Source organism: Dendropsophus ebraccatus, chromosome 14 (genome assembly GCF_027789765.1).
Source record: "Dendropsophus ebraccatus isolate aDenEbr1 chromosome 14, aDenEbr1.pat, whole genome shotgun sequence".
Lineage (NCBI taxonomy): Eukaryota > Metazoa > Chordata > Amphibia > Anura > Hylidae > Dendropsophus > Dendropsophus ebraccatus.
Window position 1 is genome coordinate 6,022,596 of NC_091467.1, and position 12,230 is coordinate 6,034,825.

General features: G+C 52.7%; 1 protein-coding gene across 2 annotated transcripts in view; it reads left to right on the top strand.

Annotated features, from left to right (window-relative positions):
* Positions 1 to 12,230, top strand: part of ARFGEF2 (ARF guanine nucleotide exchange factor 2) — a 43,253-nt gene that overhangs the window by 14,361 nt on the left and 16,662 nt on the right. For both annotated transcript variants that reach the window (XM_069952702.1, XM_069952703.1), the window contains exons 10-15: positions 292 to 526; positions 858 to 957; positions 8,659 to 8,798; positions 9,394 to 9,502; positions 10,947 to 11,142; positions 11,229 to 11,340. In XM_069952702.1, the coding sequence (XP_069808803.1) occupies positions 292 to 526; positions 858 to 957; positions 8,659 to 8,798; positions 9,394 to 9,502; positions 10,947 to 11,142; positions 11,229 to 11,340 (892 nt within the window). The remainder of the gene's footprint in view (positions 1 to 291; positions 527 to 857; positions 958 to 8,658; positions 8,799 to 9,393; positions 9,503 to 10,946; positions 11,143 to 11,228; positions 11,341 to 12,230) is intronic.

The following is a 12,230-nucleotide window of genomic DNA, read 5'->3' on the forward strand; positions in this document are numbered from 1 at the left end:
TTTTCTCGCTGTGCTCATGTGCATAGCACTGGTGGAGAGAACGGCCTTGTGGCCAAAGGCATAATGCTGTCTCCAGCCTTAAATTGATATTGTTGCCCCTGTTCCAACCAGTTTAGGACAAGTTTAATAATTTTATGACCAATTTTACGGAACAGACACCCTTCAGGGAAAAAATGGATGTTCATGGCTAATAAAACCCTATGGGCACGAAAATGTATCTAACTAGAGATGACGCTGCTGACGCTATCTGTCTGTCTGGTCTAGAGATGACGCCGCTGACTCTTTTTGCAGGTCCCATGAGCTGCGCTCTAAGATCCTCTCCCTCCAGCTCCTGCTGTCAGTGTTGCAGAATGCCGGTCCTGTCTTTAGAACCCATGAAATGTTTATCAATGCAATCAAGCAATACTTGTGTGTAGCCTTATCCAAGAACGGGGTGTCCTCTGTGCCAGACGTCTTTGAACTCTCCTTGGCCATATTCCTCAGCCTGCTGTCCAACTTCAAGATGCATCTAAAGATGCAGGTGGAGGTGAGCATCGGCCGCAGTTTAAGCGGGGGGGGGGGGGGAGCTTTGGCAAAGGGGGAGAGCATTGGTTGCGGGGCAGGGGATAAGTTGAGCATTGGGTGGGGGTAGGTAAGCATCGGTGGAGGGGGGTTGAGTGTTATCTGGAGGAGCATAGTTTAAGCGTGGTCTGCCGTGGCGGGGGGCTTTGTGCATAGGTGGCGGAAGGATTGAGCTTCGTCCGTGGCAGAGGGGAGTATAGGGTTAAGCATTGGCAGAGGGGAAGGTGCAGATTTTACTTTCTCTGATCTCAATGCGTTTCTTTTTTTCTCAATGCGTTTTTTTTTTTTTCCTTCAGGTGTTTTTCAAAGAAATATTTCTTAACATCTTAGAGACTTCATCAAGCTCATTTGAGCACAAGTGGATGGTGATCCAGACCCTGACAAGGATATGTGCAGGTGACTAATAACACCCACCAACCCCCTGATAATGATGTGGTGGTATGATGATGGCGAGGAGATGATGATGATGATGATGATGATAATTGTGCGGGGATAGTGATGATGGTGACTGTGCAGCAATGATGATGATAGTGATGATGATGGTGATTAGAGGTGAGTGAGTACTAAAATGCTTGAATGCTCGATTCAAGTAATGAATTAAAATCAGTAGGAGACTCAAGCATTTTTTCAGGGGCCTGCAACCCTTAAAAGCTTCCTTATATGTGACCTTAGTTCCTGTCATCCCTGACAACCATAGATGCCATACAGAAGGGGGAACCCCAAGTACACCCACTGGTAACTGTTTTTGTGTGTGTGATATAGTCAGACCCATCCTGTATACATTCTGAAGGCTGGACTAAAAGACTCAAGACTATATACTGTAACCCTCCACCTGCTGTCCCTGCTCCAGCAGCTCTCTCTGTCTCCTACCTAACTATATAATGTAACCACCTGCTGTGTCCCTGCTCCAGCAGCTCTCCCTGTCACCTACCTGACTATATAATGTAACCACCTGCTGTGTCCCTGCTCCAGCAGCTCTCCCTGTCACCTACCTGACTATATAATGTAACCACCAGCTGTGTCCCTGCTCCAGCAGCTTTCCCGGCCAGCTATCAGACCGCAAGTGATTCCAGCATCTAGAGACCTTGATCTTTATTCGCCCCGGTCACCTGATGCAGCCGGCCAATCTCTGCTATGACTGCACCCGACACAGCTGCTATGTAGCAATTGGAGATGAGCGAACCTCGAACATGCTCGAGTCCATCCGAACCCAAACTTTCGGCATGTGATTAGCGGTGGCTGCTGAAGTTGGATAAAGCCCTAAGGCTATGTGGAAAACATGGACTTAGTCATTGGCTGTATCCATGTTTCTCGGGCGTCTTATTGGGGGACACAGACACCATGGGTATAGGCTGCTGCCACTAGGAGGCTGACACTAAGAAAAAAATAAAGCAAGTCGGCCCCTCCCAGCAAGCTATACCCGCCCACTGGCACTGAGCTAATTCAGTTTAGCTTAGTGTCAGTAGGAGGCAGATGCAGGTCTGGTTGCTCCAGATCATCTCTGCTTTTTTTCTTATACTAACCCCCTTTTTTTCCCCTAACAGGTTGGGCACGGTGAGTAATCTAGACTCACCCTGATCCCACTTTCCACGTGACCAGGGAACAGACCCTAAATATAGAGGGACTGTCTACCCTAGGTCACCTACGGCCGGACCCAGCGCCCAGGACACAGACCTGCCCAGCTGTCTGTCTCCTTATTGCGGACTTTGCTCCGCCAGCCCCTGCCCACTCAGCCTCCCAGAGTTGAGCGGTCAGCGTGGCACAGTGCCGGCAGAAGACGTCGGATGGTGAGTTATCCTTCTGGCCTCCTCCCCGTTTGTCTGCCCTGTCCCCCCCGGGTTCCCGACTTGCCCGGGCGTACTGCGCGTCCCCTCTGCTCGGGCTGTCTGCTCCTCCGGACCACCTCTCTCGGCCCCGGCGCGCGCCCCGACTCCTTCGCCGGCTTTGGCGCGCGGGCCTGGCTCCCCCGACTGCTCCTCCGCTCCGGGCCTGGTGTCAGAGGGTGCCGCTCTCTCCCGGCGGCGTGCGCTGCACTCCAGGTCCGGGGCGCTATTCCGGTCAGGCTCCTGTTTGAATCTCCCGCGCGCGGGCCGGCGCGGTGACGTCACTGCGCAGAGGACGCCGCGCTAGTACATCCCCACGCGCGGGCTCCAGGACACCAGTGCTTCCGTCCCCTGGTCCGCACGCCATTACTGTGCCCTGCTCTGCAGTTGATCTGCTTGTCTCCCTGCCGAGTGCCTGCTCCTGCATCATCTTCTCCAGGACGCTTCTGATTCTCCCGGGTAAGCTCTGTGGGATTCTTTACTCTTATTTTACAGTTTTTTTCTTGCTGCCAGCTCACTGGGTATCTGTTCCTCCCCTGCAGGCTGTCAGCCTCCCCAGCTTACCTGGTACTCTGCTGAAATCTTTCTACCACGACACCTTTTCCTTTAAAGGACAACTCCCGCGGGACCCCAAAAAAAAAAAAAAAACACAGACACACACAGACACCATACTCGCCATCCCTCCGGTGACGATCGCCACTCGATTCGCCCGCCGTCCGCCTCTCCGTCGCCGCCGTCCGCCATCCAGCGATGTCTCAGACTTCCGGGTCCAGGGGATGGAAAAGGCTGCCAGTGCGCTTTTCATTGGCTAGAGCGCATCACATGGCTTCCAGCAAGCTCAGCCAATCAGGGCTGAGCAAGCTGGAAGCCATGTGATGCGCTCCAGCCAATGAAAAGGCTGCTGGTGCGCATGTGCACCAGCAGCCTTTTCATCCCCATTCACTTTGCATGAAGACGCCGAGGAGGAAGAAGACCCGGACCGCCCCTCGGCTCTGACGTCGTCGTCACCAGATGCCGCCCCGGAGAAGAGGACCGTGACGATCGTAATAGGTAATGTATACATTCTTTAACTTCCGGGGTGGGGGGTCGGGGGTCCGAAAGTGGGGGAAGGGGGCCAGGCCGGGTATTTAACCACATTACAAAGTTATATAACTTTGTAATGTGTGTTAAATGAGCAAAAAAAATTTTTTGTGGGAGTTGTCCTTTAAGCTGTCTGCCCCTAAGAGGATACACTTGTGTGTTTTTTCCCTTATATTGCATTATGTCTGACTCAAGGTCTGACTCCTCTCGCCGTCAGCAGCCTCCACCTTCCTCTGTTACTTACTATTTCTGTTCATCCTGTAACACTAAATCTTGTTCTGGCCATTCTCAGCCACTGTGCACTGCTTGTTCCATGCAGTCCGGTTCTTCTCAGTCCCTTGCACAGGATCCCCCTCCTTCCCAGGAGTCAGATGAGCCAGCTCCAGCTTGGGCGCATTCCCTCTGTCGTTCTGTCTCTCAGATGGCTGAATTTTCCCAGTCGGTCGCGGCTGCCCTCGACCGTCTATCCACTTCTGCGGCAGCTCAGGCTCGCCCCCTCCCTTCCACCAGTCGCTCCGGTCGGAGTCCTTCCCGTAAACGCCCTCGGATGGCCTCTTCTCGTTCGTCTTCAGGTTCTCCTAGGTCGAGTTTGGCTCCTGCCCACATCTCCCCAGCAAGACGGTCTCATTCTCCTGAAGATCAGTCAGATTCTGAGTTGGCTTCCACCTCTGACTCAGAGGATTCTCACATGTCTGCCACGGTAGATAGCCTCGTGGCCGCCATCCGTGATACCTTCCAGTTGAAGGATTCAGCGGACCCACCTCCATCTGGAGAGGTCTGTTTCAACAAAAGTGCCCACCGTGTTCGTAGCTCCTTTCCCAGTCACAAGGAATTTGACGCTTTACTCACTAAGAGCTGGAAGACCCCGGATAAGAAGTTTGCCAAGCCCAAACGCTTGGAAGCCTTGTATCCGTTTTCACAGGACCTTGTGTCCCTTTGGTCTTCCCCTCCTTCTGTGGATCCTCCAGTTTCCCGTTTGTCTAAGGCCACTACGCTTCCTCTTGACAACGTGGCTTCCTTCAAGGATTCCACAGACAGACGGGTGGAAGCCTTGGCAAGGTCGGCTTTCGAGGCCTCTGGATCCTCCCTTTTGCCCACTTTTGCCTCTACGTGGGTTTCCAAGGCGATCTCGGTGTGGGCTAAACAACTGAGGGACGGTCTTCTTTCTGGGGCACCCCCTGACGACCTGGCTGACCTCGCCCAGCAGATACAAGATGCGGCCCAGTATATCTGTTCGGCTTCCTTAGACTCTGCAGCCAGCTCGGCCTTCGCATCAGCTAATATCGTGGCCATACGCCGATCTCTATGGCTGCGTGAGTGGCGGGCTGACCCGGCCTCTAAGAGGTCTCTTACCAGCCTCCCTTTTGCAGGTTCCCGTCTTTTTGGGAAACGCTTGGACGAAATTATTTCTCCTCCCGGCCCCCCTTCAAGTCAGGCGCTCCCAAGACCGCCTCCTACTGAAGTTTTTCCCCCGTGCGACTCCCCGCAGGTGGGCGGCCGTCTCCTGTTTTTCCAGGAGGCCTGGCTCTCCCATGTCGAGGACGCCTGGGTGCGGGACGTGGTGTCTCGGGGCTACAAGATAGAGTTTTCTTCCATTCCTCGCGACCGCTTCTTTCCTTCTCGCCTACCTCGGTCCCCCTCCCTGGCGGCCGGATTCTCCCAGGCCCTTCAGTCTCTCCTCGACAAGAGAGTTGTCGTTCCCGTTCCTCCCCTCCAACGGTTCCGCGGGTTCTATTCAAACCTATTTGTAGTTCCGAAAAAGGACGGCTCGGTGCGTCCGATCTTGGATCTCAAGCGCCTAAACCGCCACGTCCGACTATCTCATTTTCAGAAGGAGTCTTTGCGTTCCGTCATCGCGTCCCTGGAGCCGGGAGAGTTCCTCTCCTCGGTGGTCATCCAGGACGCGTATCTCCACATTCCTATTTCCCCCCCCCCCCCCACCAGCGTTTTCTTCGCTTCGCCATCGGGTCGGACCACTTTCAGTTCGTGGCTCTACCTTTCGGCCTGGCCACGGCCCCTCGTGTTTTTACGAAGACCATGGCGGCCGTCATGGCTCTTTTACGGACTCGAGGGATTTCTGTAACGCCTTACTTGGACGACATTCTGGTCAAAGCCCCGTCTAGGGACCAGAATTTAGAAAGCCTCCGTATAACGTTGGACACCCTTTCTCGTTTCGGGTGGCTCCTCAACCACCCCAAGTCCTCCTTGACCCCCTCCCAGTCCATCGTGTTTCTGGGGATGAGGTTGGACTCGCTTCAGGCTCGGGTCTTTCTCCCGGAGGACAAACTGGTGTCCCTTCGGTCCGGGGTTCGAGCCCTTTGCAGTCATCGCCCGGTGTCCATTCGATTCTGCATGAGGGTTCTGGGGAGGATGGTGGCCGCAATGGAGGCAGTGCCTTTTGCGCAGTTTCACTCTCGTCCCCTTCAGCTCTTCCTCCTGGCGCAGTGGGACAGGTCGCTCCCTTCTCTGGATTGCCGGGTCAGCCCCCCAGCTCGTCTTCGGCGGGATCTCCAATGGTGGCTCCGGTCTCCGAGCCTCTCCATCGGTCGCTCATTCCTCCCCATTCACTGGCAGATCGTAACCACCGACGCCAGCCTGCAGGGCTGGGGAGGAGTGTAGCACACTCTCACCGCGCAGGGGACCTGGTCGCCGCAGGAGTCTCGGCTTCCTATAAACATACTCGAGCTACGGGCGGTCAGGCTCTCTCTCCTGCACTGGCAGTCGCAGCTTCGAGGTCTCCCCGTCCGCGTACAGACAGACAATGCCACTGCGGTGGCGTACGTGAATCATCAAGGCGCAGCAGGGCCGCCATGACCGAAGTGGCGCTGATCCTCTCCTGGGCAGAGGTAAATGTGCTGGCCCTATCCGCTGTCCACATCCCAGGGGTGGACAATTGGATGGCCGACTACCTGAGTCGCACACGTGTGGATCCCCGAGCACCCCGAGGTGTTCTCCCAGATCTGTCTCAGATGGGGGACGCCCGACGTGGATCTGATGGCATCCCGGATCAACCGACGTCTGCCGAAGTTTGTCTGTCGGACGCGGGACCCTCAGGCTCTGGCGTCAGACGCCTTGGTGATCCCCTGGCGGCAGTTCAGCCTGCCATACATTTTCCCTCCCCTCCCGCTCCTTCCGCGGGTTGTGAGAAAAATCAAGGCGGAAGGGGTTCCAATCATCCTGGTGGCCCCGGACTGGCCCCGTCACGCCTGGTACGCGGATCTAGTGAACCTCGCCGTCGACGCCCCCTGGCGTCTTCCCGACCGTCCGGATCTTCTAAGTCAAGGCCCGATCTGCCACCCGCATTTCGCGTCGCTTCGTTTGACGGCGTGGCTGTTGAAACCTGGGTTCTGAAATCCCGGGGCTTCTCGGACGCGGTCGTCAGGACGATGATCAGGGCACGAAAGCCGTCATCTGCCAGGATTTACTATCGCTGTTGGAAGGCCTACCTTCGCCATTGTGAAGCCTGCGCGGCGCACCCGCTTTCCTTTTCGTTGGCCCGGCTCCTCGCTTTCCTCCAGGCAGGGCTGGAGTCCGGTTTATCTCTTAGTTCCCTTAAGGGTCAAGTTTCTGCGCTTTCTGTTTTTTTCCAGAGACCTTTGGCTTCGGTCTCTCAGGTAAAGACATTCCTTCAGGGTGTGGCACATCTCGTCCCCCCTTATCGTCGTCCAGTTCCCTCCTGGGATCTGAACCTGGTTTTGGATGCTTTGCAGTCTTCTCCGTTTGAACCCCTCCGGGACGTGCCCCTGTCTATTCTCTCCTTCAAAGTGGTCTTCTTGGTAGCCGTCACGTCGGTTCGGCGGGTATCGGAGTTGGCCGCTCTTTCTTGCCGCCCTCCCTTTCTGGTCTTTCATCAGGACAAGGTGGTGCTGCGGCCTGTGGCCTCATTCCAGCCCAAGGTCGTGTCGCCTTTTCACCTCAATGAGGATATTGTCCTCCCCTCCTTCTGTCCTGCCCCCTCTCATCCGAGGGAGCGGGCGCTTCACCACTTGGACGTAGTTCACGCCTTGCGCATCTACCTTGCACGGACGGAGTCGTTTCGCACCTCTGACTCCCTTTTCATCATCCCTGAGGGTCCTCGCAAGGGATCGGCAGCGTCCAAGGCAACTCTTGCCCGCTGGATTCGTTCTGCCATCTCTCGAGCTTACAGCGGTAAGGGTAAGTCGCCTCCGTTCGGAGTCTCGGCTCACTCTACTCGGTCGGTTGGGGCTTCCTGGGCTATCCGGCACGGGGCTTCGGCCCTTCAGGTGTGTAAGGCCGCCACATGGACGTCTCTGCATACCTTCTCGAGGTTTTATCGCGTGGACACCTTTGCATCGGCTGATGCGAGCTTGGGCCGCAAGGTCTTGCAGGCAGCGGTGGCTCCTTCTCCTTGAGTTCTTTCTCTGCTCTTTCCCACCCAAGGGACTGCTTTGGGACGTCCCATGGTGTCTGTGTCCCCCAATAAGACGCCCGAGAAAGGAGGAGTTTTTACTCACCGTAAACTCTCTTTCTCGTAGTCTTCATTGGGGGACACAGCACCCACCCCTTGTTTGTCTGTGCTGTAGTTGCCGTTTGGCCTGTGTTTTCAGACCTTGAGTGTGGACTGTTTTTTGGTGTTTTTTCCTTTTTCTTTCGGCTCCTCCTACTGCTTTTCACTACTGAATTAGCTCAGTGCCAGTGGGCGGGTATAGCCTGCTGGGAGGGGCCGACTTGCTTTATTTTTTTCTTAGTGTCAGCCTCCTAGTGGCAGCAGCCTATACCCATGGTGTCTGTGTCCCCCAATGAAGACTACGAGAAAGAGAGTTTACGGTGAGTAAAAACTCCTCCTTTTCCAGACAACCTTAGAGCTTTATCCAAGTTCAGTAGCCACCGCTAATCAAATGCCAAACGATCGGGTTCAGATCGGCTCGAACCTGAACCCGGTTCGCTCATCTCTAGTAGCAATATGTCCCAGTCCCTTCACCGCAAGTTTATTTGCTGATTAAAGCCTCCAGACACGTGCACCACACGGTAATTGTTCTAGCTCAGAGTACCTGATACTCGAGCGAATATAGCTTGAACGAGCATGTTTCATCTCTCGTGGTGATGATGGGGAGGATGCTGCTGTGTGTGTGTGGTGGTGATGGTGGTGGTGGTGGTGATGATGGCGATTGTAATGGTGATTGATGATGGTGGGTGTGGTGATGTAGGCGCTGACATTGTTTCCCTGCTGCAGATGCGCAGTGCGTGGTGGACATCTACGTAAACTATGACTGTGACTTGAATGCTGCTAATATATTTGAACGCCTTGTGAACGACCTGTCCAAGATCGCTCAGGGAAGGAGCGGCCATGAGTTGGGGATGACTCCTCTACAGGTGAGTGAGGAGGGGTTGATAACAGGTGAACAGTGTAAGAGACATACCTTCATCCTCTGCACTTCCTGCGCTTTAGGGAGCTATCAGCTGGTTAGATTTGATATCTGTAGGTGTAAAAGGATCCTTAGTCTTTGTGTGTTCAGTAGTTTGGTTAGGAGTATATAGTCGTGTCACTAAGGTGCCGCAATTAACTCCTAAACCATAGCAAATTGTGGAAATAGCAAGACATGCGTTACAGCATCAACGTCGTACCAGGCAAGAACGTTTAGACGCAGACGTAGGACCCCTGTGTCCATGTCTTAGCGTCTAAGCGTTCATGCCTGCTACAGCGTTGATGCTGCATCGCACGTCTTGCTGCACTACTAAATAAAGCGTCAGGAAGAGGTAAGTGCGCTGGGTGTTTTCTGTTATGAAGATTATTACCACTATATAATTTATGGTGTACTCACTGTGGTGGTCCAGGGGGAATATAATCTGTGGTGCACTCAGTGTTGTTGTCCAGAGGAGATATAATTTATGGTGCCCTCACTGTGGTGGTCCAGTGGGTAATATAAATCTGTGTTACATGCATTGATTAGTTTCTTTGTCCTGACAGGAGCTCAGTCTCAGGAAGAAAGGTCTGGACTGCCTGGTGTCCATGTTGAAGTGTATGGTGGAGTGGAGCAAGGACCTGTATGTCAACCCCAACCACCAGTCTAGTCTAGGTAAGGGGCCACTGCCCAGCATAGCCACCAGCCATTTAATGTGTATAGAGTCCTCCATGTAGGGTAGGGGGGGTATGTTGGATTTCAGGTGCTTGATGATTTCGTTCTCAGATAGGTAAACCACTGTTAGGAGTCTGACACTCTCTCCATTCACAACATGCGCACATTCCATCCAGCAGAATGTTCATGTGTGTTGGGAGGATTGGAAAAGATGGCAATAAGCATTCTTTCAATGGCTATCCTTGTGTGTGGACTCCAGAAATTCAGACCCTCCCCACCAGGCTCCACCCTCTTTGTTTATTCATGTGTCCACCATTCATTATGTGCTGCTGAACAAAATCTAATCTGCCTTATCTAAACTAGTGCAGTCATATACATAGTAGGGGGAGCCCATACAATGAGAACACTCCCCTGCTCACCACCTAATATTTCTGTGTGCATGTTCCCCATCCTATAAGATGAAACTTCTCCCCGATTTCCTTGCTTCCTGTTTGTAAGAACTGAAAAGGTGAAACCTATTGCAATGAGAGACTGAAGATAGAATACACTAAAGGCCCTATTCCACGGGTCGTTTAGAGGAGCAATATCGTTCGTATTCGGCCGATATTGGCCGCTACGAACGATATTCGTCCCGTGGAATAGAGTGCAACGATTAGCCGACATCGTTCATGTCGGCTTATCGTTGCAGTCGCTTGTTTTTCAACATGTTGAAAAACAAGCGACTGATATAGCAGCGATCTGCTGCCGTCGCTCCATTGAATAGGAGCATTGGCAGCAGGCGCTGCTGTATCCTATGGGCTGCCCGGACGATCAGCGATTCCCCCGGGCAGCTCCCCGCCGCCCCTCCCGCGCTCACCCGCTTGCTGACGCCGCGTTGAATAGCGGCGGCAGCGAGCGGGGAACGAGGAGCAAACGAGCGCTAATAGCGCTCGTTTGCTCCTCCAAACGACTCGTGTAATAGGGGCATAAGACTCTATAGTGTGAGTTATGTGACAGAAGATCTATATCACCGATCTATCACAAGGATACAGGATGAAGCTGTATCACATAGGGATACACTGAGATTGTATAGTGTAAGGGGACAGAAGATCTATGTCACTGATCTATCAGAAGGAGACAGGATGAAGCTGCATCACATAGGATACACTGAGCTAGTGTAGTATGAGGGGACAGAGAATCTGTCTCCCTGAGCTATCACAAGGAGACAGGATGAAACTGCATCACATAGGATACACTGAGATTGTGTAGTATGAGGGGGCAGCCATGCTAATTTTTCTTTTAGTACTCATTTACTAGGTAGTGGGTGACTGATTACTGATCCTTGTGTCGGGAGCCCCTCCTCAGCTGTCTTGGGGCCACATGTGGATTATTGTATGGAGTACAGAGTTGAGTAACATGGAGGTTAACCTACATTATACTGATATGTGTTTATATCTCATCACAGGTCAAGAGAAATACTCTGATTTTGAGGGTGGGGAAAATAAAACCCCAGAAATCTTGGTTCACAGGAGCAGCCCGAGCTCCCTGGACTCCAGCGCCTCCTCTGGCATCAGCAGCGCCCCCTCCTCTGTGCCTGACGACCCGGAACAGTTCGAAGTGATCAAACAGCAAAAGGAGATCATTGAACATGGCATTGAGCTGTAAGCTGATGGCAGGGGGTACCGAGGGGGGGCAGTTAATCCTGGTTCTTTCATGCAAGTTATGAACTAACTCTATTTTTTAACAGATTTAACAAGAAACCAAAGAGAGGCATCCAGTATCTGCAGGAGCAAGGCATGCTGGGAGGCACCCCGCAGGACATTGCACAGTTCCTGCACCAGGAGGAGCGGCTGGACTTTGTAGGTGGCGTTTCTGTACTCTTCTATCGTACTGACTGGTGTATGGGGTGGGGGTGGGGTCACCCTGAGGCTCCTGTCATACTGATTGGTGTCTGAGGAGTGTGGGGCAGTTACCCTGAGACTCCTCTATCATACTAAATTCTGTATGAGGAGCGTAGGGCAGTTACCCTGAGACTCCTATCATACTGAATGGTGTATGAGGAATTTAAGGGGGGGGGGTTGTTACCCCTTAAATTCCTCATACACCATTCAGTATGATAGAGTCCAGACTTTATATCACTAGGATGTCTGGTCACATCAGGGACACTTGGGGCCTGTAATATGCATTCCTGACAATGCTGCTTTACCATTCCACTTTGCAGAGGGGATGGGAGTATTGACGTACAGGGAAGATCAGTAACCGGGCTGAAATGCTGATGACTGATCCCAGATAATGGAGGGGTATTTGGGGGAGGGAGGGAGGACTGGGTTTACCCCTGGCTCATCGATTTTAAGGGCCCTATTCCACCGGACATTTATGGTTTGCATAATCGTTAACGATCTCAAACGACCGCTATTGCGAAAGACCTGAAAACGTTCACTCATTTCCATGAAACGATAATCGTTACTTATGATCGTAATTGCGATCGCTTTTTCTTCGCTATTTATTCGCTATTGTGTTCGTATCTATTGCGAACGACCGAACGATGTATTCAATGCGAACGATTTGCGAACGAGCAACGATAAAAATAGGTCCAGGTCTTAAAGCGATCAACGATTTCTCGTTTGGTCGTTAATCGTTAACTGTATTTCAACCGAACAATTATCGTTTAGATTCGAACGATTTAACAATAATCTGAACGATAATCGTCCGGTGGAATAGGGCCCTTAGCTTAACATTTTCTGTCTTT